The sequence below is a fragment of the Heterodontus francisci genome, chromosome 1 (genome assembly GCF_036365525.1).
Source record: "Heterodontus francisci isolate sHetFra1 chromosome 1, sHetFra1.hap1, whole genome shotgun sequence".
NCBI classification, from domain to species: Eukaryota; Metazoa; Chordata; class Chondrichthyes; order Heterodontiformes; family Heterodontidae; genus Heterodontus; species Heterodontus francisci.
Genome location: NC_090371.1, coordinates 151,656,198 through 151,681,977, shown reverse-complemented (window position 1 = coordinate 151,681,977; position 25,780 = coordinate 151,656,198). Strand labels below are relative to the sequence as shown.

General features: G+C 42.8%; 1 protein-coding gene across 1 annotated transcript in view; it reads right to left on the bottom strand.

Moving 5' to 3' along the window:
- The window catches only part of anapc4 (anaphase promoting complex subunit 4), a 148,659-nt gene that overhangs the window by 49,400 nt on the left and 73,479 nt on the right, over nucleotides 1-25,780 (bottom strand). Inside the window, exons 12-17 of the mRNA XM_068037245.1 lie at nucleotides 23,694-23,758; nucleotides 20,916-20,958; nucleotides 20,019-20,095; nucleotides 8,829-8,929; nucleotides 5,502-5,553; nucleotides 2,605-2,660 (exon numbers count right to left, since the gene is read on the bottom strand). Of these exons, the coding sequence (XP_067893346.1) occupies nucleotides 2,605-2,660; nucleotides 5,502-5,553; nucleotides 8,829-8,929; nucleotides 20,019-20,095; nucleotides 20,916-20,958; nucleotides 23,694-23,758 (394 nt within the window). The remainder of the gene's footprint in view (nucleotides 1-2,604; nucleotides 2,661-5,501; nucleotides 5,554-8,828; nucleotides 8,930-20,018; nucleotides 20,096-20,915; nucleotides 20,959-23,693; nucleotides 23,759-25,780) is intronic.

The window sequence follows — 25,780 nt, the reverse complement described above, 5'->3', positions numbered from 1 at the left end:
ATGTCTGAGTGTATCAAGCCTGTGTCCTCAGTACCTTGCTCTATGGCAGCGAGGCCTGGACAACATATGTCAGCCAAGAGCGACGTCTCAATTCATTCCATCTTCGCTGCCTCCGGAGAATCCTTGGCATCAGGTGGCAGGACCGTATCTCCAACACAGAAGTCCTCGAGGCGGCCAACATCCCGAGCTTATACACACTGAGTCAGTGGCGCTTGAGATGGCTTGGCCATGTGAGCCGCATGGAAGATGGCAGGATCCCCAAAGACACATTGTACAGCGAGCTCGCCACTGGTATCAGACCCACCGGCCGTCCATGGCTCCACTTTAAAGACGTCTGAAAACGCGACATGAAGTCCTGTGGCATTGATCACAAGTCGTGGGAGTCAGTTGCCAGCGTTCGCCAGAGCTGGCGGGCAGCCATAAAGGCGGGGCTGAAGTGTGGCGAGTCGAAGAGACTTAGCAGTTGGCAGGAAAAAAGACAGAAGCGCAAGGGGAGAGCCAACTGTGTAACAGCCCCGACAAACAAATTTTTCTGCAGCACCTGTGGAAGAGCCTGTCACTCTAGAATTGGCCTTTATAGCCACTCCAGGTGCTGCTCCACACACCACTGACCACTTCCAGGCGCTTATCCATTGTCTCTCAAGATAAGGAGGCCAAAGAAAAATAGAGATGATTTATTATATTGAGTTATCTTTAACCCTGGACAGACTTGCAGCCTAATCCATATTCACATGCATAATTTGATAGGGTATTGCAGAAAGGGCCTGAGGCAGTGTACCGTATTTACAAGAGCTGAATTTCAGATGTGAGGTGGAAGTGATGGCTCTTGACAGCACATGATCAAGTATGACATCAAGGAGCTCTAGCAAAACTGAGGTCAATGGGGGTCAAACAGAAAATCCTTCAGTGTTTTGACTAATATCTGAAAACAAAGGAAAATGGTTGAGGTCATGCAAGGACTGCAGAGGTGCAAAAAGACCCACCACCACCTTCTCAGGGCAACCAGGGGTGGACAATTAATGTGGTCTTGTCAGGGTTCCCCATATCCCAATATCAAATTTTAAAAAGTACACTAGGAACACATAACAGAACACAGATATAAAGTATAACTTCATGAATTTAAAAATTGATAAAGATAATTTCTTTCTTGGAAAATAATTGATCTAGAGCTGGCTTACTATATTTGTTCATTTTTTGGAACATAGCCCTTCAGTCCCTCGAGCCTGTTCCGCCATTCAATTAGATCATGACTGAACTGCATCTTAACTCCATTTACCCGCCTTGGTTCCATACCCCTTAATACCCTTGCTTATCAAAAATCTCAGTTTTTACATTTTCAATTAACTTAGCTAAAGTCTGCCGAGTCGAAGAGACTTAGCAGTTGGCAGGAAAAAAGACAGAAGCGCAAGGGGAGAGCCAACTGTGTCACAGCCCCGACAAACAATTTTTTCTGCAGCACCTGTGGAAGAGTCTGTCACTCTAATATTGGCCTTTATAGCCACTCCAGGCGCTGCTCCACAAATCACTGACCACCTCCAGGCGCTTACCCATTGTCTCTCGAGACAAGGAGGCTAAAGAAGAAGAGCCATAATAGCTTTTTAAGCGAAAGAGTTCCAGACTTCCACGACCCTTTGTTTGAAGAAGTGCTTCCTGATATCACCCCTGAATGGACCGCTAAATTTCTCTACTCCTCCACAGTTCCTAGCTTCTCACCATTTAGAAAATATTCTGATTTGTCTTTCTTGAATCTAAAATGGATTATCGTGCACTTTTCCACAGTGAATTCCATATGCCATAGCTTTGCTCACTCACTTAATCATCCAATGTCCCTTTGCAACTGTCTGCTTCCATCTACATTACTTACTATGCCACCTAAGTGTCATCAGCAAACTTCAATACACAGCTCTCTATTCCATCTACTAATTATTTCTAAATATAGTGAAAAGTTGAAGCCCCAGTTCAAGTCCTTGGAGGACACCACTAGTCACATCTTGCCAATTGGAGTACAAATCCATTATCTCCACTAAATGTTTCCTACTTCGTAAACAATTCCATACCCATGTGAAAAGATCGCCTCCTATTCCACTCTTTCATTTTTCCCCAACAGTCTCTTGTGTGGAACCTTATCAAATATCTTCTGGAAGTCCATATAAACAACATTCTTCATTTTTCAATCAGTGATGACCAGAATCGAGCCTTGTTATGAGATGACTGATAGTTAAGTGGTTATTTAACCAGACGTAATGGAATTCCATGAAATTGCTTTTAAAAATAAGTTGATCAACCTTTGCCCATGCTCTACTCACGTCAACAATTTCTATCAGAGCGAAGGATAATGCAATGAACATATTTCTAACTCTACATTCAGTATCCAACCTGTGTGTCTGGTACAGCTTCTCTTAAATACCCCGACAATGTGCATAATATGCTTAACCTTGTCCAACCTACTGCTGAATTAGACTCTTACGCTCAACAGCTTGTCTTTCATTCCATCTTGTTAGCTGGATCTAAGTCAAGGACCCACAAATAAAGCATCATTTAAAATTATGAGATGGAACTAAAATGTGTTAAATAGAACATGGAAGTAAATGAGATTTTGTTCACCTGCATATAGCCATCGGAAAAATGCCTTGAAGCTTTTCATACTACTGTCTATAACCCTGAAAAAGAACAGGCCATCTTAATATTAAAATCAAGTTTGCTATTAATGGTTGTATTCAAGATGACATCAATATTTTCTTAGTTTCTGACATGGTGTGACATGTTTCTGACACGCGATAGGGATAGCACTAATGACTAATGAATGTCCAAGTTCAGAGGAGAGAGTGACAAATTTTCCACAATTCTAAAAAAAAACACAGAAGGACCATTCAGTACAATGAGGCGGGGGGAGGGGGAGGAATTGCATAACATCAGGTTCAAAGGCAATTCTACATACATGCACCATAAAAACTCTTGAAATTATTTTATATATTATTTAACCTTAATGAAGAGTCATCTCTAGAAATATTATTGGGGGGGAAAAGATTTCAGTCTAATTTAGATAAGAATTCATATTAGGCTTAATCATGTGGAGGTTCCAAGCTAACTAAAGCACCTCCTATATGTATTTTCTTTCAGTTATTGCATGGGAAGGGGGAATTCGGGCCTCCTCTTTCAAGAGGAGAAAAGGCTCTAGAACCTTCTGCTGATAAAGTCACTTATAACTTGGGACACTCACCAGTAGGAGGAAAGATAAGGTTCCCGAAAATGTGTGCACGCAGTTGACTTTTGCCAATTTTGCTTTCAGTATTTATAAGCGCTGTTTTAAACAGTCTATGAGATAGCCCCCAGATATTGAGGTACACAGAGAGAAATTTAATTTCCCTCATTTCCCAGTATGCCCATATCTTTCCCCCTACTGTATTTCATCATCTATCTGCAAGTATTTATTTGATTATGCACCTCTCTCTCCCAAACTATACTCTTCCTTTGATTCTATCTCATAACTTCCCTTTAATGCCTATGTTGTCTCTTCCTCTGCCCCATGGAAAAGGAAGCAGACCAACTGTTTAAAATTTTTCTTTCAAATTTCATTAATTTTGAAATCTAACCTCATTTGGGTTTTCAAGCAAATGCCCTTAACTATTAACTCTTGAGAACTTAAGAGTAATCTGAGAACTCAGATTTTGTGGTAACAGTCAGGCTGTCAGAACTAAATTGGACAGCAACCTCCAGTGACCTCACGTGCAGTCAAACACTAAAAACAGGAAAGTGCTATTTAAGTTGCCTTGCTCCTCCATAAGCTTTGTCATAATAGTATCTCATAACATCACCCGACTTCACCTGTCTCAGCTCATCCTCTGCTGAAACCCTCATTCATGCCTCCATTACCTCTAGGCATGACTATTCTAACATATTCCTGGCTGGTCTCCCACATTCTGTCCTCTATAAACTGGAGATCACCCAAAACTCTGCTGCCTGTGTCTTTACTCACACCAAGTCCCGTTTACCTCACTGACCTATAACTCCCAGTCAAACATCATCTTGATTTTAAAATTCTCATCTTTGTTTTCAAATCTCTCCATAGTCTCACCCCTCCCTACCTCTAATCTCCTCCAGCCCCACAACCCTCCAAGATATCTGCGTTCCTCTAATCCTGGCCTCTTGAACATCCCTGATTTTAATTGCTCCACCATTGGTGGCCGCATCTTCAGTTGCCTCGGCCCTAAGCTCCGCCGTACCCTCCCTAAACCTCTCCGCCTCTCTACCTCGTTTTCCTTCTTTAAGACACTCCTTAAAACCTCTCTCTTTGACCAAGCTTTTGGTCATCTGACCTAATATCTCCAAATGTGGCTCGATGTCATATTTTGTTTTGTAGTGCTCCTGAGAAGCACTTTGGGATATTTTGTTATGTTAAAGGTGGTGTCTAAATATATGTTGTTTTTGTTGTCGTTGAAAGACTCTGCATTGAAACACTTAGAAGGGTTTGATGCTGTGGTACTTACATGATAGAGACCTATTAAACATGCCAGAAAAAGTTAGGGTTTGCCCATCCCAGTGCAAGTAAATTTTTAAGGGAGTGATAAGTCTTAATTACTACCAAACAACCTTTCTGGCACTAGAAACTAACCTTGATATGTGGAGTGCATTCCTTCAGATTTTAATTACTGTTTGAGATTTTAAAAAAATTATAAACTGATTTTTTTTTTAAACTTTCTCTTTTTGTCTTTTCACTTCCTCTTAATCTCACCATTCTTTCCCTCTCTATTTTGCTTTCAGTACATAATTTGGAAGTGAATTATCTGTTGTAACTTACACTTCCTGGTTCAGACTTTGTGGGTCTCAGCAAGGATTCTTCAATCTGATTGGTTATGAAGATACACAATTGCTTTCCCTGCTCACACAAGTCCCAGATCCCCTGTAGAGATCGTTGTGCTGAAATTGATTCCTAATCACTGCAAGTTTCAGTGAAAAAGCCCATAGAAAGTCTGTGGGCAAGTATAAGTATAATAATCGGCTGGTGCCCTTCGTTCTCTGCTGACCACAAAATCTGAGTCAATGTTAATATTAAATTATTATCCATGTTAGAAATATTACAAAAATATGCAGATCTACATGATTTAGAACTATCTATTTATTGACAACAGAGTAGAAATCAATGTCTTCACTGAACTTGAAATGTCAGAATTTCTCAGGGGTGTTGTGCAGACAAATATTTTTAATGAGTAGAAGCTCTTCAAAAAAAAAACTACATATGTGGCCTAAAAAAGCACTTATTTAAATGTACTTCTACCTAAAGTATTATAATCTTTTAGTATGCTATACATGACAATTTGTCACATCCTGAACTATGGGTTTCAACTACAGGTACCTATTTTTACAAGACACTCGGTTTTCATACATTTCATCATCCACAGTTACAATTGCTACTTAACTGCACTTATTACTTGTTACTGGTGAATCAAGATCTGTACACAAAACAAAATCTTACCCAACACCTTACTTTCATTTGCACTTACTGTAACAATTCATTTGCTTTCAATATAAATGTTCCCACAGCATTTATGGCATCTTTGAAAGAAAACAAATAATTTACTTAAGTAAAATATTGAAAAATAAAATATCAAAATTTAATCTTGGGGTGATTTGGTGGTGTTCCAATATGCCATATCAATATGCCATATCCCAAAGAATTTTAAGACATGGATTTACAGCCTTGATTCCTGAGCCACAAGTTTCCTTGTCTTAGCGTTAAGTGCTTTGGGTATGTAATTGGACAGCATGTGATCCTGGGTTGGTTTTGAATCTGTAATTGTAACGAGAAAGAAAAATTCTAAGGGGAGAACCCACTGAAAAAAAGTTAAAGATAGTATCAAACTTAAAGAAAAAGCATATAATTGCACAAAGATGGGTGACAGGTCAGAAGATTGGACAGAATGTATAAAAAACAAAGAATGACTAAAGGATTGATGAGGAGGGAAAAATTGTCAGCGTTGGTCCTATACAAAGTGAGTTTGAGGAATTAATGGAAAATAAGGAGAAAGGCAGATGAATTGAACAGGTATTTTACATCGGTCTTCACTATAGAGGATACAAGTAACATCCCAGAAATAGCAGTAATTCAAGAAATGGAAGGGAGGGAGGGAGGAACTCAAGTAGTGGTACTGAGCAAATTGTTGGAGCTGTGGGCTGACAAGTCCCCAGGTCCTGATGGACTTCATCCTAGGGTCTTAAAAGTGTGAGATAGCTGATGCAATGGTTTAATTTTCTAAAATTCCCTAGATTCGGGAAAGGTTCTATTAGATTGGAAAATAATGAATGTAACTCCTTTATTCAAAAAGGGAGGGAGACAGGAAGCAGGAGACTACAAGCCAGTTAGCTTAACATCAGTCATAGGGAAAATGTTAGAAGCTATTATTAAAGACTTTATAGCAGTGTACTTAGAAAAATTCAAGGTAATCAGGCAGAGTCAACATGGTTTTGTGAAAGGGAAATCATGTTTAACCAATTATTGCAGTTCTTTGAAGATGTAACATATGCTGTGGATAAAGGGGAACCGATGGATGTACTGTACTGAGAGTTCCAGAACACATTTGATAAGGTGCCACATCAAAGGTTATTGTGGAAAATAAAAGCTCATGATGTAGGGGGTAACATATTAGCATGGATAGAAGATTGGCTAACTAACAGGAATCAGGCAGTAGGCATAAATGGGTCATTTTCTAGTTGGCAAAATGTAATGAGCGGTGTGCCACAGGGAACAGTGCTGGGGTCTCAACATTTTACAATTTATATAAACGACTTGGATGAAGGGACTGAAGGAGTTCACGGGGTAACAGCGAGAGGGGACCGGGACATAGAGCCCAGGAGAGCGAGCGAGCCAGATTTCACCAGGAAACAGCAAGAGGGGAGTGGGGCATAAACAGCCCGGGGCAGGGTAGGGGGTGGGGGGAAGAGGGGGGCGAGAGAGAGAGACAGAGAGAGAGAGAGAGAGAGAGAGTGTAAGACTGGATAGGCTCGGGTTGTTTTCCTTAGAACAGAGGCAGCTGGGGGGGTGGGGTGACTTAATTGAAGTGTACAAAATTATGAGGGGCCGAGAGTAGACAGGAAGGACCAGTTTCCCCTTGCAGAGAGGTCAATTGCCAGGGGGCACAGATTTAAGGCGATTGGTAGAAGGATTAGAGGGGACATGAGGAAAAACTTTTCCACCCAGAGAGTGGTGGGTGTCTGGATTCGCTGCCCAGATCGGTGGTGGAGGCAGAAACCCTCAACTCATTTAAAAAGGTACCTGGACCTGCACCTGAAGTGCTGTAACCTGCAAGACTATGGACCAGGTGCTGGAAGGTGGGATTAGAATGGGCGGCTAGATTTTTTTAGCCAGCACAGACACAATGGGCTGAATGGCCTCTTTCTGTGCTGTAACTTTTCTATGGTTGCTAAATTTGATGACACAAAAATAGGTAGGAAAGTAAGTTGTGAAGAGGACAGAAGGAGGCTACAAAGGGATATGGATAGGTTAAGGGAGTGGGCAAGATCTGGCAAATGGAGTATAATGTGGCAAAATGTGAAACTGTCCATTTTGTCAGGAAGAATAAAAAAGCATATTATCTAAATGGTGAGAGATTGCAGAGCTGATTTGCAGAGAGATCTGGATGTCCTAGTGCATGAATTGCAAAAGATTAGCATGCAGGTTCAGTAAGTTATTAGGAAAGCAAATAGAATGTTATTCTATTGCAAGGGGAATTGAATACAAAAGTAGGGAGGTTATGCTTCAGTTACACTGGACATTGGTGAGACCACATTTGGAGTACTGTGCACAGTATTTAAATATCCTTTATTTAAGGATTTAAATGCATTAGCAGTTCAGAGAAGGTTTACTAGACTAATACCTGGAATGGGTGGGTTGTCTTATGAGGAAAGGTTGGACAAGCCAGGCTTGTATCTGCTGGAGTTTAGAAGAGTAAGAGGCAACTTGATTGAAACATATAAGATCCTGAGGGGTCTTGACAGCGTGGATGTGGAACAGATGTTTCCTCTTGTGGGAGAATCTAGAACTAGGGATCACTGTTTAAAAATAAGGGGTCACCCATTTAAGACAGAGATGAGGAGAATTTTTTTCTCTCAGAGGGTCGTGAGTCTTTGGAACTCTCTTCCTCAAAAGGCAGTGGAAGCCGAGTCTTTGAATATTTTTAAGGCAGTAGATAGATTCTTGATTGGCAAGGGGGTGAAAGGTTATCAGGGATAGGTGGGAATGTGAAGTAATCAGTTCAGCCATGAACTTACTGAATGGCACAGCAGACTCAAGGGGCTGAGTGGCCTACTCCTACTCAAAACTTGTATGTTTGTATGTGACAATACTGGGGACAAACAGAGAAGCATTGGAAAAGTCCTGTGAGCAGGTTGCCTCCGTGCCTCATAAGACAAAAACTGGTCTGTGTTTTGTTTGCATATAATATCAATTCAAACCAGGAACGAATAAGCAATAGCTCCAATAAAGTCAGCCATTGATGTGAATAATAAACTACAAGAAAAAGCATTATAATTCCTAAAATTCCAGGATAGAGCACCATCATTACATCCTTTTAAAAAACAAATTCGATGTGTTTGTGAAATACAAAGTATGAGGACTGCACTAACAAATGTTTAAGTTATCGAGAATATCTATTTTAAGCAACAGAATTCTGATCAAAAGTTAAACAAGTCATTTAAACAATACAATGAATAAAGAATTCAACAGGTCATTAGTTCTCAACAATAGTTTTTATTGTTTCAGCTTAATGGTCAGCTGCGTTGTAAAATTGCAATGGTATTAAGCATTTAAAGGCTTAAAAACATTTAGAATGTACCTTCTATGGCTGGCACATCTAACCCTAAAGGTTGGTATTTCTGTTTCCACATAGCCATTCCCTTTAGCTCATTTAAATGATACAGGAGAGCCTCTGAGCCACTGTGTGTGATAGTGAGACAGAAAAACATCAGCTTTGCAAGATAAAAGAAAATATTACACATCATAACTTAATTCTGCATCCTAAAAATATTACCATATAAAGTAGGATATTTAAACTACTGCGAAAATAAATTGCCACATTTCTAAAAGCCTGTTCTCTCTATGACATTTTCTGTATGTCACACACATTATTTGGAAATCACCATTCTGTAACAGTCACACTTACAGCTTCATAATTCTAGCACTCCATGGAACTTCATAAACCCCAGACCCCCCAACTTGAGACTCACCAACGAAAGGAGGAACTTGCATTTACATGGCACCTTTCATGGCCTTAGGATATCCCAAAGCACTTTACAGCAATGAAGAATGTCTGGAATGGGCAGTTAAATAGCGCCATCGATGCCTAATTATCATGTAAACTACTGAAATCTGCTACCAATATAAAACCTCAACAGAAAATTGGAATGAATGTTACATGGGTGGAAATCTAGTGTACTAGAACTCTGCTCATTTTCCAATCACCTTACTGTCTGCTTCACACCTGTTAAGTGGGCAACCAGAAAAACTACCTTAAAAAGCTACTAATCCAACAGGGCACAGGGACTGAATTGCCTTCTGTAAATTTGACTTAATGAGGTCATTTAGGACCAAGGTGGATCGTTTTTCCAATTGCTGTAACAAGGTATGGTGGTGTATGGTACAAGATGAGCAACCCTGAGCTCATGAGCTTAAATCTGACTTTCACAAATTGTGAAATTGATTTCTATGTATTACGAACCAGTACCCAGAAAGAATGACTGTGTAAGCTACTAGATTGCTGTAAAAACTCATCTGGTTCACTGATGTCCTTCAGGGAGTGAAACCGGTCACCCTACCTTGTCTGATCTTGTGCAGACATGCCAACTTTTGTGATTTGATCATGAGAGTCATGATTTCTCAACCAAAACCAGCCTCACTCACAATATCCTAAGAGGGTTGCAAAATCTCACAATTTTTCTATTGCTGACATTTGCTCGGTGAGTCAGGTCAAGACCACGTTGAATCAGCCCCATCCTATGGTAAGACATAAAGCTCAGCAACAAGGCTATGTGTGCAATTGTGAGACTGAATAATCTGATCACTTTATTGTGCAGTGTGCAGGTAGACCAATCTGTTCCATTATGGCTATAATTTCAGGGTGGCTCAGTAGCGCAGTGGTTAGCACCTCAGCCTCACAGCTCCAGCGACCCGGGTTCAATTCTGGGTACTGCCAGTGTGGAGTTTGCAAGTTCTCCCTGTGTCTGCATGGGTTTTCTCCGGGTGCTCCGGTTTCCTCCCACAAGCCAAAAGACTTGCAGGTTGGTAGGTAAATTGGCCATTATAAATTGCCCCTAGTATAGGTAGGTGGTAGGGAAATATAGGGACAGGTGGGGAAATATAGGGACAGGTGGGGAAATATAGGGACAGGTGGGGATGTGGTAGGAATATGGGATTAGTGTAGGATTAGTACATATGGGTGGCTGATGGTCGGCACAGACTCGGTGGGCCGAAGGGCCTGTTTCAGTGCTGTATCTCTAAACTAAACTAAACATCACGTTTCAAAGGTTCTGCTTATCACACACACAGTTCCCTCAGTTTTTTTTATTATTCATTCATGGGATGTGGGCGTCACTGGCAAGGCCAGCATTTATTGCCCGTCCCTAATTGTTCTTAAGGTGGTGGTGGTGAGCTGCCATCTTGAACTGTTGCAGTCCATGTGGGGTAGATACACTCACAGTGCTGTTAGGAAGGGAGTTCCAGGATTTTGACCCAGCAACAGTGCAGGAACGGCAATATAGTTCCAAGTCAGGATGATGGGTGGCTTGGAGGGGAACTTGCAGGTGGTGTTCCCATGCACTTGCTGCCCTTGTCCTTCTAGGTGGTAGAGGTCGCGGGTTTGGAAGGTGCTGTCTAAGGAGCCTTGGTGCGTTGCTGCAGTGCATCTTGTAGATGGTACACACTGCTGCCACTGTTCGTCAGCGGTGGAGGGAGTGAATGTTTGTGGATGGGGTGCCAATCAAGTGGGCTGCTTTGTCCTGGATGGTGTCGAGCTTCTCAAGTGTTGTTGGAGTCCATCCAGGCAAGTAGAGTATTCCAACACACTCTTGACTTGTGCCTTATAGATGGTGGACAGGCTTTGGGAAGTCAGGAAGTGAGTTACTTGCTGCAGGATTGCTAGCCTCTGACCTGCTCTTGTATCCACAGTATTTATATGGCTACTCCAGTTCAATTTCTGGTCAATGGTAACCCCGAGGATGTTGATAGTGGGGGATTCAGCAAAATCGTAATGCCATTGAAGGTCATGGAGAGACGGTTCGATTTTCCCTTGTTGGAGATGGTCATTGCCTGGCACTTGCGTGGCGCGAATGTTACTTGCCACTTATCAGCCCAAGCCTGGATATTGTTCAGGTCTTGCTGCATTTCTACACGGACTGTGTCAGTACCTGAGGAGTCGTGAATGGTGCTGAACATTGTGCAATCATCAGCGAACATCCCCACTTCTGACCTTATGATTGTAGGAAGGTCATTGATGAAGCAGCTGAAGATGGTTGGGCCTAGGACACTACTCTGATGAACTCTTGCAGTGATGTCATGGAGCTGAGATGATTGACCACCAACAACCACAACCATCTGTAAACATTAAGGTTTCAATACTTACCTCAGCCACACTGTAAATATATAAACAAAGTGACTCTTGACAAAGCAGAGCATGCGCAGAGTGATCACGGACATCATCAGTGCGTGCGAACAATTAGCAGCTTGCCAGTATGAATGCGCGCATGACGTCACCATGCAATGTCACCACCCCACAACAGGCATCTCCACTCACCCGAACAGTACCCCGCTCCCTCCCACCATCCCTGCTTCAATCACTGCTTCACCCCGCTCGACTGCTCACTCCTCACCACGCTGCTGCCTTCTCTCAGTCACTCGCTCCCGCCCCACCGGCCACTTTCCCACCTCAGTCACTTGCTCCAGGCCTCTCTGCTTCCCCCCCTCAGTCCAGGCCTCATCGCTGCTTTCCCCCTCCCCTTGGACAATCATTCCCTGCCGCACTGCCTGAAGAAACAAAGCCGGCCGTGAGACGTGATGGGGCGACGTGGCCGAGAGGAGGGAAGTGGCGTAGCCTGGAGTGAGTTAGGGGTGTGGGGGGAGTAGAGAAGTGGCGGGCGAGCAGCCGGTGGCGGGGGGAGTGGCGAGGCCTGGAGCGAGTGGCTAAGGGAAGGCAGCAGGAAGCGAGCAGCGAGAAGATGGCTGCAGGAGGGAACGACGAAGAGAAGTGTGATGGCAGGAGGGAGTGGGGAACTGTTGGGGGTGGGATGGAGGCAGCGATGGCGACCATTGAGGGGATTTTCGAGTTGAATTTGTTTTTTTGTGATAAATTGAGCAGCGCCATCTTTATTACTGGCAGCTGCCTGAGACGTCGCAGACAGTGACGTTTCAGCAGATGAGGCTGCATTTGCGCATGTGCCAGTACTGCGCCACCTATTGGCTGTTAGCAGGAAACGCAGCTATATATGAAAGCTTTGATTCTCTTTTTTTCTCCCGTTCCCTCTTTCTTGTTCTCACTGTGTAGTCCTTATTTCGTCTGCCCTTCCATTCAGTTTTTTTTGTTTTACACTACTGTATCGCTGTCTGTCGAATGGCCAGACAACCCGCCAAGAAAAAGCTGAGTTTAGGTTGGAAGGTTGAGGCTAAATTTTGTGACCTCTCTGCCATCAGATGTTTGGCTGCTGCACTGTCCCACAGTCAGAGCACTGATATAGTACTGGGGGCTGGAATTTATAAGCTTGCCGTCGAGCTTCAAAAATGGTGGTCCGCCCATGTGGACCACACGACACTGAGCCATGATATTCAGCGCAGCGGCTTATTTAAATGGCTGGAGCGGACCACCCCCACCCCCCCAATGATGTGGAGGGGACAGAGGATCTCTCTTTGGCAACGGCATCAGGTGCCACTGCACAGGCGCCGATGCCATTTTTAAAGGGCTTCGAGCCCCATCATTACATTTAAATGTTTAAAGGGATATGGGTTTTAAAAAATTAAAATAAATGATCTACCCCCTCTCCCACACCCCACCCAACGACCACAGATCTAATTCCTTGCCCTCTTCCTCCCCCAAAATACTTACCTTCTGCACCTGACCTTCCCCTCCCACAATAAAGTTCACCAATTTTTATCTTTAACCCTTCCCACCATCCCCTACACCAATATTAGTTTGACCCCGCTCTCCACCCCTCCTCACACTGACATACTTACCTGCTGCCCCCTCCCCACCAATGTCCCGCATCGGACCTCCACACAGAGGTCCGAAGGCCCGGGGGTACCAGCCAGCGGCACCAATATTGGAGCGGGACAGACGTCGGGAGTGGGTAAGTGATTAATTCATTTATTTGCATTGTTATAAGTATTTAAATTCTGCTCCCAACACTGAGTGGTGGGGTGGAGAGGGGGGGGGAAATGCAGCCGCCATGAGGCCTCGCCGCTGCTGGCAATATGGGGCCGGGCCTTCCTGGGTCGGGCCTCTGCTGGAGGCATTTTCCAGACCCATCCCCCACCAAGACCCCCAACGTCGGGGGAGCTGTAAAATTCAGCTCTACGAGTAGGGTTTGGGGGAAGAGAGGGGTACTAATCATGATCAACTTTCCTTGGTCACTGATCTCTTGCACTCTAAGGAAGCAGCACTTTACTGTGCAGAAATTTAGGTTTCCCTACCTTTCCCCTTGTGGGAATGTACCTTGACTGTACCCAAACCATCTCCTCTATAAAAGCAGCCCACTGTTCCGTTACAGATCACTCTCATCCCACTGAAGTTGGCCTGGCTCCAATTACATACTTTTATTCTAGATTGGTCGTTGTCCTTCGTTATGGCTAACCTAAACCTTAAAATACTATGATCACTGTTCACTGTTCCCTAAATACTCCCTTACTGACCCACATCATTCCTCAGAACCAGATCCAGCAATGCCACCTTCCTCATTGGGCCAGAAACATACTGGTCAAGAATATTCTCCTGAACACACTTCAGAAATTCTTCCCCCCCCCCCCCCCACCCCTCTTTGTGCTTTACACTAGTACTATCCCAGTCTATATTAGGACAATTAAAGTCCCACGTTATTACCACTCTATAGTTTTTGCACCTCTCTGTAATTTGCCTGTACATTTGCTCCTCTATATCTTTCCCACTAATTGGTGGGCTATAGAATTACACCCAAGAGTGTAAAGGAACTCTATTGTTTTTTTAACTCTAACCAAATAGATTCTGTCCTTGACCTCTCCAGAACATCCTCTCTCTCCAGCACTGTAACATTATCCTGAATCAATATTGCCACCCCTCCTCCTTTCTTTACTTCCCTATCTTTAATGAACACCTTGCACCCAGGGAAATTTGTTACCCACTCCTGCCCTTTTTTGAGCCAGGTCTCTGTTATTGAGCTATTTGTGCCTGCAGCTCAAACTTATTTACCATGCTTAGTGCATTCCCTCTTACTCTGACCCCACTTAATAGTTTACTATTTCTTACTCCAGTACTGTTTCTCCTAATCCTTTGTGCAACTTCTTTCTCTTTTCTAATGCTACATCCCAGTTCCCACTGCCCTGCCAAGTTAGTTTAAACTCCTCCTGACAGCACTAACAAACCGTCCCACAAGGACATTGGTCCTGGCTTTGTTGAGATGCAACCAGTCCAGCCTGTAGAGGTCCCAACTCCCCCAGAACCAGTTCCAAAGTCTCAGAAATCTAAAATCCTACCTCTTGCACCAACTCTCCAAGCACTGAGTCGGATCTATCCTCCTATTTCTATACTTGCTAGCGAGCGTCACCAGGAGTAAACCAGAGATTACTACCTCCAAGGTGCGCTTGCTAGTCTCTTCCAAGACCCTGAAAATCTGCCTGCATAGCCTCATCTCTCTTTCAACCTACGTTGTTGGTACCAATATGGACCACCACCTCTGTCTATTAACTAATCCCCCACAGAGTGCTCTGCAGCTGCTCAGTAACATCCTGGACCCTGACACCAGGAAGACAACTTCCATCCTGGAATCACATCTGCAACCACAGAAATACCAGTCTGTTCCCCACCTGTAGAATCATCTATCACTATTGCTTCCTCCAGCACCCCGTGTACAGCCGAGCTACCCGTGGTGCCATGGACTTGGCTCGAGCTGCATTCCCCAGAGAAATTATCACCCCGTACCAGTACTCAGAACTGAATACTGATTAGAGAGCAAGATGCACTCAGGGGATTCCTGCACCACCTGCCTGGTTCTGCTTGGCTGTCAGACGGTCACCCATTCCCTGTATACTTCCATAATCTTGAGCTCCGGGTGGCCACCTCCTAAAAACTGCCATCTACAAAACCCTCAGTCTTGCAGATGAACTGCAGTGACTCCAGCTGCCGCTCAAGCTCTGAAACCTGGAGCTCAAGTTCCTCCAGCTGACGACACTTCCTGAACATATGGTTGTCCAAGACATTAGAAGTGTCCTGGAGTTCCCACATGAGCAGGATGCGCAATCCAAGGGATTGCTATGCCCTGCCATGCCTCTAATTATTAGACTAACTAAAATTTATCAGCAAAGAACTTTATACTTTAAAAACAAACTTAAGATTTAAAACCTGATTTAATTATTTTAGTTCCTTATCTTAGATCCTTACCACAAGACTTATCCTTTTTACTGATCTTACTTCCCTTTGGTTCTGCCACTCCTTCCTCTCCGTACTGACACTGACATCACTCTTTCAATTTCTGCCTGTGCTATTTCCGGCCACAAGCCTACTACTCTGTTGCTGCACCTTTTATCCTGCTCTGTTCTCACTCCTCTTGATCTGGGGTTTGCTCTGCTCAGCACACAATCTTCCTGTTCTCAGACCTGTTCTCTCATTGCCCCTTTTCTCACCCAGCTCCCACTCCTCCTGGTCGAATGACAATACAAACTTTTGTTTTTAAAATGACTATTCCATTCACTTGAGGATCCACCTGAACTTTAACCTCAGGAATCTAATCCTACAAAAACTAAGAGTGACAGCCCTTTCTGACAGTGTCTGGGGTTGAAATGAATCAGCTCTCAGAGATTCAAACCCACAAGACTGTGGATTGAAGACTTGGGGGAATTAATGATTGTGGATGCTTGGGCTGTCACATCAGGTTTCTACTTGCCAAAGGCTGCAGAGCAACTTCTCTCCCACACTAGCCTCTCAGCGATGTTCCAGTCTCTAAACTTGCTCTAATGGGGAGTGTGTACGTACCTGGTGAGCTAAGTCCAACATTAACTTTGCAAGCAGGCCCAAGGTTCAGCTGAATCTACAGCAAAGGCATCCAACCAATTGGTCCTGCTCCAGAAACATACTTATCTAGTTCAGGACCCAGAAAGCACGATGTTACTCATATCAGAAGTATATATCTGTGCACTTCTAAGATCAAGAAGAGTTGATAGAGTAGGCCACCTTGTGTTCTATGTTAGTGGCAGTCTGTTAGCCCAGTTTTGAGGATGGACTGTGAAGACTGGAAGTGCTGTGTATTAAATTCCCCTTTTGTGTGGTGGTGGTGTTGCTTTGCTGCCTGACAACTGATTTGCAGCAAGTTGTGAAGAATTGAATAAATAGTTGAGGGTGAAAAAAATCTGCACGGCTATGGGGAAAGAGCACATGGGATTAACTAGATAGTTCTTTCAAACAGCTGGCACAGGCACAATTGGTCGAATGGTCTCCTTTGTGCCATATCATTCCATGATTCAATGTGAGTAAATGGGAAGTGACTTGGTACCCTGGAACTCTATGCTTTCTTCAGGTCTGGATCATTTATTTGGAGTCAGCTGCATTGAGAAAAAATTGTTTTGCTGCAGATTTTCTGAATTTACAAGCAGGTTCTGCTTATTTAGAAAATTCACTTTTTGGAGAAACAGAGGGTAGGGGGTGGGGGAGAAGAAATACAGCTAAGTATAATTTTTCTAACCCACCCTCAAATGCAAGTATCTGCTTCATTCAGAGTATAAATCCAACAAATTTAATCCAAGACCTGGCTAAATTTCAGTTTTATAGACATTTTCATCCCTCTACTGAAGACACTTTTCTTCCTATACCAGCACCATTGTTGTGTGCTTTCTCAATAACACTTCTTCTGTGCATTGTGTCCTCCACCTTTACAAATCTGACTCATTCTATTATTTTCCTTTAGTCTAATTAGAATCTCCTTCAAGATCAATTATTTTTAAAAGGGAAAACTAAACCATAATTGTTGCTGTTTATTTTCTTAGTTAATTTAGGCTCACAGAGTCTGGAACAGCACCAGTTCAGAATACCATTATATATGTAAGCAATGACATTAAACAATTCTGATTTTTATTTAAAAAATCTTTGGTTAATCACCTACTTTATAGGTTTTTTTTCCCTCAATAATTTTAAAATATCTTTCATCACGTATTGCATAGTTGTAGGACCGCAAATCTGTCCTGCTCTGAAATATTTTCAATTTTTGAAGTGATTCCTTTATTAGCCGAAGTATAGAATATAAGAGCAGGCAGGTTATGCTGGAACTATATAAATCATTGGTTAGGCCACAACTTGAGTACTGTGCGCAGTTCTGGTCACCTCATTACAGAAAGGATGTCATTGCACTAGAGACGGTACAGAGGAGATTTATGAGGATGTTGCCGGGACTGGAAAAATGCAGCTATGAGGAAAGATTGGATAGGCTGGGGTTGTTCTCCTTGGAACAGAAAAGGCTGAGGGGAGATCTGATTGAAATGTACAACATTTTGAGGGGCCTGGATACAGTGGAGGTGAAGGGTCTATTCACCTTCGCAGAGAGGTCAGTGACTAGGGGCATAGACTTAAAGTGATTGGTAGAAACATTACAGGGGAGATGAGGATAGGTTTTTTCACCCAGAGGCTGGTTGGGGGTCTGGAACTCATTGCGTGAAAGGGTAATTGAAGCAGAAACCCTCACCTCATTCAAAAGAAGTCTGGATATGCACCTCAAGTGCTGTAATCTGCAGGGCTACAGACCAAATGCTGGCAGGTGGGATTAGAATGGGTGGAACGTTTTTTGGCTGGCACAGACACTATGGGCCAAGTGGCCTTTTTCTGTGCAGTAAACTTTCTATGATTCAGACACTTAAAAAAGGCAGCTCTGAGTTGCAGCCTATATATAATTTATACTGAATGGCTATCACTTGTTATTTGTATGTTTGTATTAACTGGCACTATCACATTTCCAGTAACTCAAATTTGGAGGTGGTGGTACATACGCCACTGTAGATAAATGTATTTTAATGTATTAATTCATTAAGCTGGGACACGTGGGTTACATTTCATCCTGTAAAATGGCAGTTGTTTCAGGCAATAGTGACTGTGGTCGGAGGGTGGATCCTTCTTTAACACTTGCGGGTTAACAGGTAGGATTTTTAAAAAGTTTTTTTTTCATTAAAAAGAATCACAGTTTTGGTAAAGAGCTCTGACTTGTTAGAGATTAAGTAAGCTGCTAATGAGGTTATAAACCAACCATCAATCTATATTGGTTTAACTTTGAGAAAAATCGAAACTCATGATTTTTATACCATTGCTGTATAAGTGACTCCAGTCCCATAATTAACCAGGGATGGGTAATAAATACTGCTTTCTTGTGTTGCCCACATCAATTAAAAAGATTTCACTGTAGCAAATGTTTTTTTCATGTTGGTAGTGAAAAATTGGGTCAACGTAATTATCTGCCTTCCTTTCTTTCATGGATTAAAGTATCCATGGACAAGTAAACACATTTCATTTAAAAGCTGGAGCAGCAACTGGTTTTACTTTTCATGTGAATACTCAACAATTCCTTCCGCTTTGAAATTTTGACTAGCAATTAATACAATTGCGCAGTTAGAGATGTCATTTCAATGAATGATTGTGACAGGTAAAAATTAACGAGGACAAAAAAAGCTATACCCAACAGTCCCAAAGCAGTTATGCTTTTCAGATTCATAATCAATCTTATCTTGTTTTTCCAACTAGTTCTGTCTGTTTGACATCTGTTGATCGGGCAACTGGAAAATTTACCCTACTGTATGTAGAAATAACAAAACTTGCAGTGTAAGTTGACTTTATAGAACAATGCTGCTTTCATTTAGTTTTTAATTTGTTTCAATTGGCAGTGTTGCACAAATTTGACAAATAGTTCCCCCCAGTTTAATGATTAACTTTTAACATGGTTATTATGAAGTGGTACCTTCCGTACTGCTATTGAAAGCTCTGAATTTGAATTTCTTCCCTCCTGGAGGTCTGATATTTTTGTTTACATGCCAGATTCCTGGACTTCATTTTGTTGCTGCATTCCACTACAATAGTATCATTGAAGCAAAGCAGGTTTTCAGTTATATGTGCAATCTGTGGCTACAGTCAGGTGCCGACTAGATAGATAGCCAACACGGTGGTGAGAGAAGGGAGACTCTCTGGAGCACATAGCTCACTCCACTTTGCTGCAGTCTGTTTGGGCCTTTGACACCTGATTTACATAAAATAGCTCAGATTTTAAATCCACTATTCATTGATTTGCTTTTAAGCAATTTGAAAATTGTTCCTTGGTGGAGGCTGGAAAATCCATCTTCACTGCATAAATGATTCTGGGGTTGGAAACTCGGTTGAAATCAAGAGTACATCTTCACGGTAGCTGGAGCTACGGCCCCAAAAGAAACGTCCCCGACGCAAGAAGAACTGGAAAATCCTGACCCACAAACATAGTGTTGCAGCAAAACTGAAATCACTTCACAACAATAACAACTTGTAGCGTGAATGCAACAGCAAACAGTTCACTGTTACATTCCATTCTAATTTTTTTGGATCTTTCCTTAAGATATCATTCAGTAGAGAAACTTACAGCCAACATCGAGATTGCATACTTTGTTTGATCAACATAAAACATTTTTTAAAACATATTTGCTTAATATATTCCAATTGCAATGCAATGGAAACAAACCATCCGTTACAGCTATTAGCTAGTATAAAGGCTTGGAAATTTAATTTAGCCTAATAAACAATCCCAAACTGTATATACAGTCCCATTTCCTCCATTATAAAAGGATGATACTTTACCTTTGTAAGTGACTAATAACCAGTTTCTGAATACTAGAATAAGACGACTCAATGGACTGTCCAAGCTTCTTTAAACCCTGTTAGTTTTAAACAAAGCAAAAGGTTTGTTTATGTAAAAAGTAACCAATTGTACTAATCACAAATGGACAGCATCAAGTTAGGGAGAAATGAAATCCATACCGTCAACATTTATGTTGGCATCTTCAAAAATCACTATTACGGTTTATTAAGAAACTTTCTCCACATTCTGGGCTTGTTTTTCTGGCTTGGCAGGACTCCCTGCGCCGGGAAGAAAAGGCGGGGGAGAATCCTGCCCCAATCACGGGGCCGGCAGCTCAGTAGTATCAACAGCAGCTCCAGGAGCGATGGCCACTGGAGGTACTACAGAGGCCTTGAACCCAGGCCCAGAGCTGGAGATCCGGACCAGAGGTCAGTGAGGTGCAGTCAGCAGGGCCAGTTGGGAAGGGGGCGAGCGAAAGGGAGGGTGGACATGCAGTGCAGGGAGAGGGGGGGGTCCAGAGAGTTGGAGTTTTTCCTGGCAGGGGTCCTCAATGGGCCACATATTGCCCACGGAGCAGCCCCCCCCAACCCCAACAAGCCTGCAGGAAGAGCACCTCATATTACTGGGCTACCTCCCAACATGGTGGAAGCCCTCCCCGCCGCAGGTTAAATTCCAGTGTCAGAGGAAGAGGCCCTTAAGTGGTCATTAATATGCCACTTAAAGGACTCAATTGGCCTCTGGGTGGGAAGGCAGTCGTCAGCCTATCCCACTCCTGACAAAATTGCTTGATGAGCGGGGAGAGGGGTGGAGAATGGGAGAATGGGCCCCCCGCTTCAGACCCTGCCTGAGAGGAGCCAATAAATTCCAGCCCTCTGTGTATCTTTTAATACACTCACCTTAACTGTTAGCTGGTTCATTAACAAGGACTGCAACTCTGGACTACAAAACAAAACAAGAAGTGTAAGTCACAGCCAGAAAATGTAAAAGTGTTGATTTCTTGTCTATTTTTACCCAATATATTATGATATAATCTGCTCCACTACAAGCTACAAGTTTTACATTTTTATATTTTGCACCCTAGCCCCACAAGCATTGTTATGGTTCAGTCACAGAGATAAGATTTTCACTGTTCATTATTGCAGGATTATAAGTGTGTGCATGGAGAATATATTTACTATTTTGCTATAAATAGCCAACAGAGATGTCCCCCACCCCGAATGGGTTTTCAAAATCAAGCAGTGATTGTGCACCTTGTTCCATTCCTCTTACCTCTCATTCAAAATCCTTGGTCTCTATTGCCCTCCCAAGCACGATAAAATATTTCTCACTGAGCTATCTTCACTGCTTTCCTCCCTCAGACTCTGCATTAAATGATCTCTCATCCTCAGTAATTTCAACTTCCATGTCAACTCTTCAAGCTCTCTCTCTTCAAAGTTCACTGCCCTCTTATCTTCCCTAAATATCACTCTCCATGCAAACTTCCCTCCCAATATTCATGGCTACCCCCTTGACTTTGCCATCACATGTGGACTTGCCAATTCCATTGTATCAATCACAGATAAGGCCATCTCTCATCACTTTCTTGCATCGTTCTCCATCCACATGCCTTCCATGCCCCAACCCTACCTCCTTCAGTATCCGTACCTGAAAAAAAACTATCCCCAATTCACTTACAGTTCCACTTTCAAAATCCCAACTGTCTAGCCTTTGGCCTTCCGCTTGCCACAACATTTCTGCAGCAACTGATTTGTTCAACCGCACCCTCTCTTCCACCTTTGATGCCCTAGTCCCCAATAAAATTATTACTGTCCCTCATCCTGGCCATTCCCCTCGTACGGCCTTCATCTCTGCTCCATAAGTCCATGGGATGCAGACTTGAAAGAATAGGGCAGACAACTGGTTTAGCCATCCACTGCTAGATCTGGCTGGAACACATAAAGCACTGTTGGGGCCAGCCCTCGTCTGCTAATACTGCTTACTAACCCCCCAGGATCATCTTGGAATGCAAAGATAATCCCACTTTATTTTCTCTACTGAAAACTGATACCTTAAAACCCCTCTCTCCCGTCTTCTTCACCGTCACGTCCAACAATAAGTGCGAGGAGCTCATGGACTTCTTTGTCACTAAGATCAAGACCATCCAATCAGCTGCCTCTGTTGTGTCCCTCCCTTCCACTAGCCCACCAGCCAAAGTTTCTCTAAAGCTTCCCCCTGACCTAGCCCTGAACTCTCATCTTTCTCTAGTTTCTCTCCCATCTCCCCTCATGCCCTCTGAGCTCATACTGTGCACGAGAACCACCTCCTTCTCCCTCGACGCTATTCCTAGTATGATCACCTGACTTCCCCTCCTGGTGCCCATGTTAGCTGATATGGTTAACCGTTCTCTCCAAGCAATGTTCCTCTCTTCTTTAAATCTGCCATCATCACCCATCTCCTCAAAAAAACCAACCTTTGACACTACCGTCCTTGCAAACAACCACCCCTTCTCCAACATCCTTTTCCTTGCCAAAGTCATTGAACGTGTTGTCGTCTCACAAATTCATGTCCACCTTTCTGGAACTCCAAGTTTGAATCCCTCCAATCAGGTTTCCACCCCTGTCACAGTACCGAAATCATGACATAGCGTTAGTTTTCACATTTACACTGACAACACCCAGCTCTACCTCACCACCTCACTCGACTCAACTATTGCTAAATTGTCAGACTGCTTATCTGACATCCTGTACTGGATAACCAGAAAGTTCCTCCAATTAAATATTGGGAAGACTTAAACCATCGTTTTCAGTCCCCACTCCAAATTCCATTCCCTCGCCACCCATTCCATCCCTCTCCCTCCCTGGTGACTAAACCAGACAGTTTGCAACCTTGGTGTCATATTTGACCACAAAATGAGCTTCCAACCACATGTTCGCGCCATCACTAAGACCACCTATTTCCACTCCCAGAACTTCGCCCCGTCTTAGTTCATGTGTTGCTGAAACTCTCATTCACGCCTTTGTTACCTCTAGACTATTCCAATGCAGTCCGGGCTGGTCTCCCACATGCTACCCTTTTCAAACTTGAGGTCATCCAAAACTCTGCTGCCCATGTCTTAACTTGCACTGTTCACCTATAAGTCCTGTGCTCAGTGACCTCCGCTGGCTCGGGGTCAAGCATCGCCTTGATTTTAAACCTCTCATCCTTGTTTTCAAATCCCTCCAAAAGCTACAAATAAAGAAGCTATGAAACAATGAAAGCAAGTATTTTGATGTTTGATAAAAAGCCTCGACAACTAGCCACGGTGTAAGTAGGCAAAAGTGAAATGGACACAATCTGCATGCCTATACTTTTATAGATATAAAAAAAAAGTTTCTCATCATTAATCCATGTGTACTCTACCTTAATATTAGTGCAACAAAAATACAAATGCAAAATAATGTGGATACCGGAAATCTGAAATAAAAAGTGAAAATTCCAGAAATACTCAGCAGTTCAGGCAGCGTCTATGGAGAGAGAAACAGAGTTAATGTTTCAGGTTGATGACTTGTCACCAGATCTGCCAAATATTTCCAGCATTTTCTCTTTTTATTTTATACTTAATATCAGTGTGGCTGGTAGCCAAATTATAATGAACATTCACAATGTATTATAAGCAGATTTTATTAACCTGAGGCAAATTGTTTCAATTAACCAACCTAGCTTTACCCCACATTAACAGTTCCATGAACTCCTCCTGCACTGAAGTTTTTGTACTTTTCTCCTGAAAACAAAAATATAAAATTTAAGAGTTTTTGGCACATAATCTCTCACCAGAGATTCCATCTGTAGCATAGGTTATTACACAGCAATGGAAACAAATTAGCAAAATTAAATTCCACACCAGAGTCATTAACAATGAGAGGGGAAGAGTGGTCTGGAAAATATATCCAGCGAGTCAAAATTACATACGAACATACGAATTAGAAGCAGCAGTAGGCTACTCGACCCCTCGAGCCTGCTCCGCCATTCAATAAGTTCACGGCTGAACTGATTACTCTACATTTCCACCTACCCCCGATAACTTTCCACCCCCATGCTTATCAAGAATCTATCTACCTCCGCCTTAAAAATATTCAAAGACTGCTTCCACTGCCTTTTGAGGAAGAGAATTCAAAAGACACATGACCCTCTGAGAGAAAGGATTTCTCCTCATCTGTCTTAAATGGGCGACCCCTTATTTTTAAACAGTGACCCCTAGTTCTAGATTCTCTCACAAAGGGAAACATCCTTTCCACATCCACCCTCTGAAGACCCCCCAGGATCTTATATGTTTCAATCAAGTCGCCTCTTACTCTTCTAAATTCCAGCAGATACAAGCCTAGCCTGTTCAATCTTTCCTCGCAAGACAGGATTTAACAGGCGATGCACACTAGTCATTATATTGCTCCAATATGCATTTTAAAAATATCTTTTTGCCTAAGTTAGGGGCAGGATTGACAAAGAACACAAGAAATAGGAGCAAGAGTAAGCCATTCAGCGCCTTGAGCCTGCCCCACCATTCAATAAGATCATGGCTGATCTGTCCCAGGCCTCAATTCCTCTATCGGGCCTGCTCCGCATAACCCTGGACTCCCAGGGATTTCAAAAATCTATCTACCTCCTCCTTAAATACAATTAGTGACCTAGCCTCCACAACTCTCTGAGGCAGAGAATTCCAGAGATTCACCACCCTCTGAGAGAAGAAATTCCTTCGCCTATCAATTTTAAATGTGTGACCCCTTATTCTGTAACTATGTCCCCTAGTTCGAGATTCCCCCACCAGTGGAAACATATTCTCAACATCTACCCTGTCAAGCCCCCTTAAAATCTTACATGCTTCAATAAGATCACCTCTCATTTTTCTAAACTCCAATGAATAAAGGCCTAACCTGTTTTAGCCGTTCTTGATAAGACAACCCCTTCATCCCAGGAATCAGCCTAGTGAACCTTTTCTGAACTGCCTCCAATGCATATATGCTTCCTTAAATACGGGGACCACAACTGTACACAGTACTCCAGGTGTGGCCTCACCAACACCCTGTACAGTTGTAATAAGACTTCCCTATTTTTAAACTCTAACCCCCTAGCAATAAAGGCCAAAATTCCATTTGCCTTCCGAATTACCTGTTGCACCTGCATGGTGACTTTGTGTTTCATGTACAAGAACACCCAGATCCCTCTGTACTGCAGTATTTTGTAGTCTTTCTCCATCTAAATAATAATCTGCCTTTTTATTCTTCCTACCAAACCTCACACTTTCCCACACTGAACTCCATCTGCCAAGTTTTTCCCACTCACTTAACCTATCTATATCCCTTTGCAGATTGTTTGTGTCCTCATCACAACATGCCTTCCCACCTATTTTTGTACCATCAACAAATTTGGATACTTAACACTCTGTCCCTTCCTCCAAGTCATTAATAAAGATAGTAAATCTATAGTAAAAGGAAGAGAAATATCAGGCTGAAAGGAAGCTCAATGTGGAAGCATGAAATGGGATCTGTGAGCAAGTAATGGAGAGATACAGCACCAAGTGACTATTTGGGACATGGCAAAATGAATATGCAGCTATAAAAGGGGCATGCAAGGACGGTTTCCAAGTTCGATACTTCAGGACACTGTTTCCATAAAACAGCAGTACACCATTCTTGGCAGCAGATGCTGACCAGACACAGTGTTGTGTACAATACCTGCAGAAGCTAAGAACAGATGCTGTAGAAGATAGCAGGGTTTAAAGAACCTGACCAGGCAAGATTATCTGCAT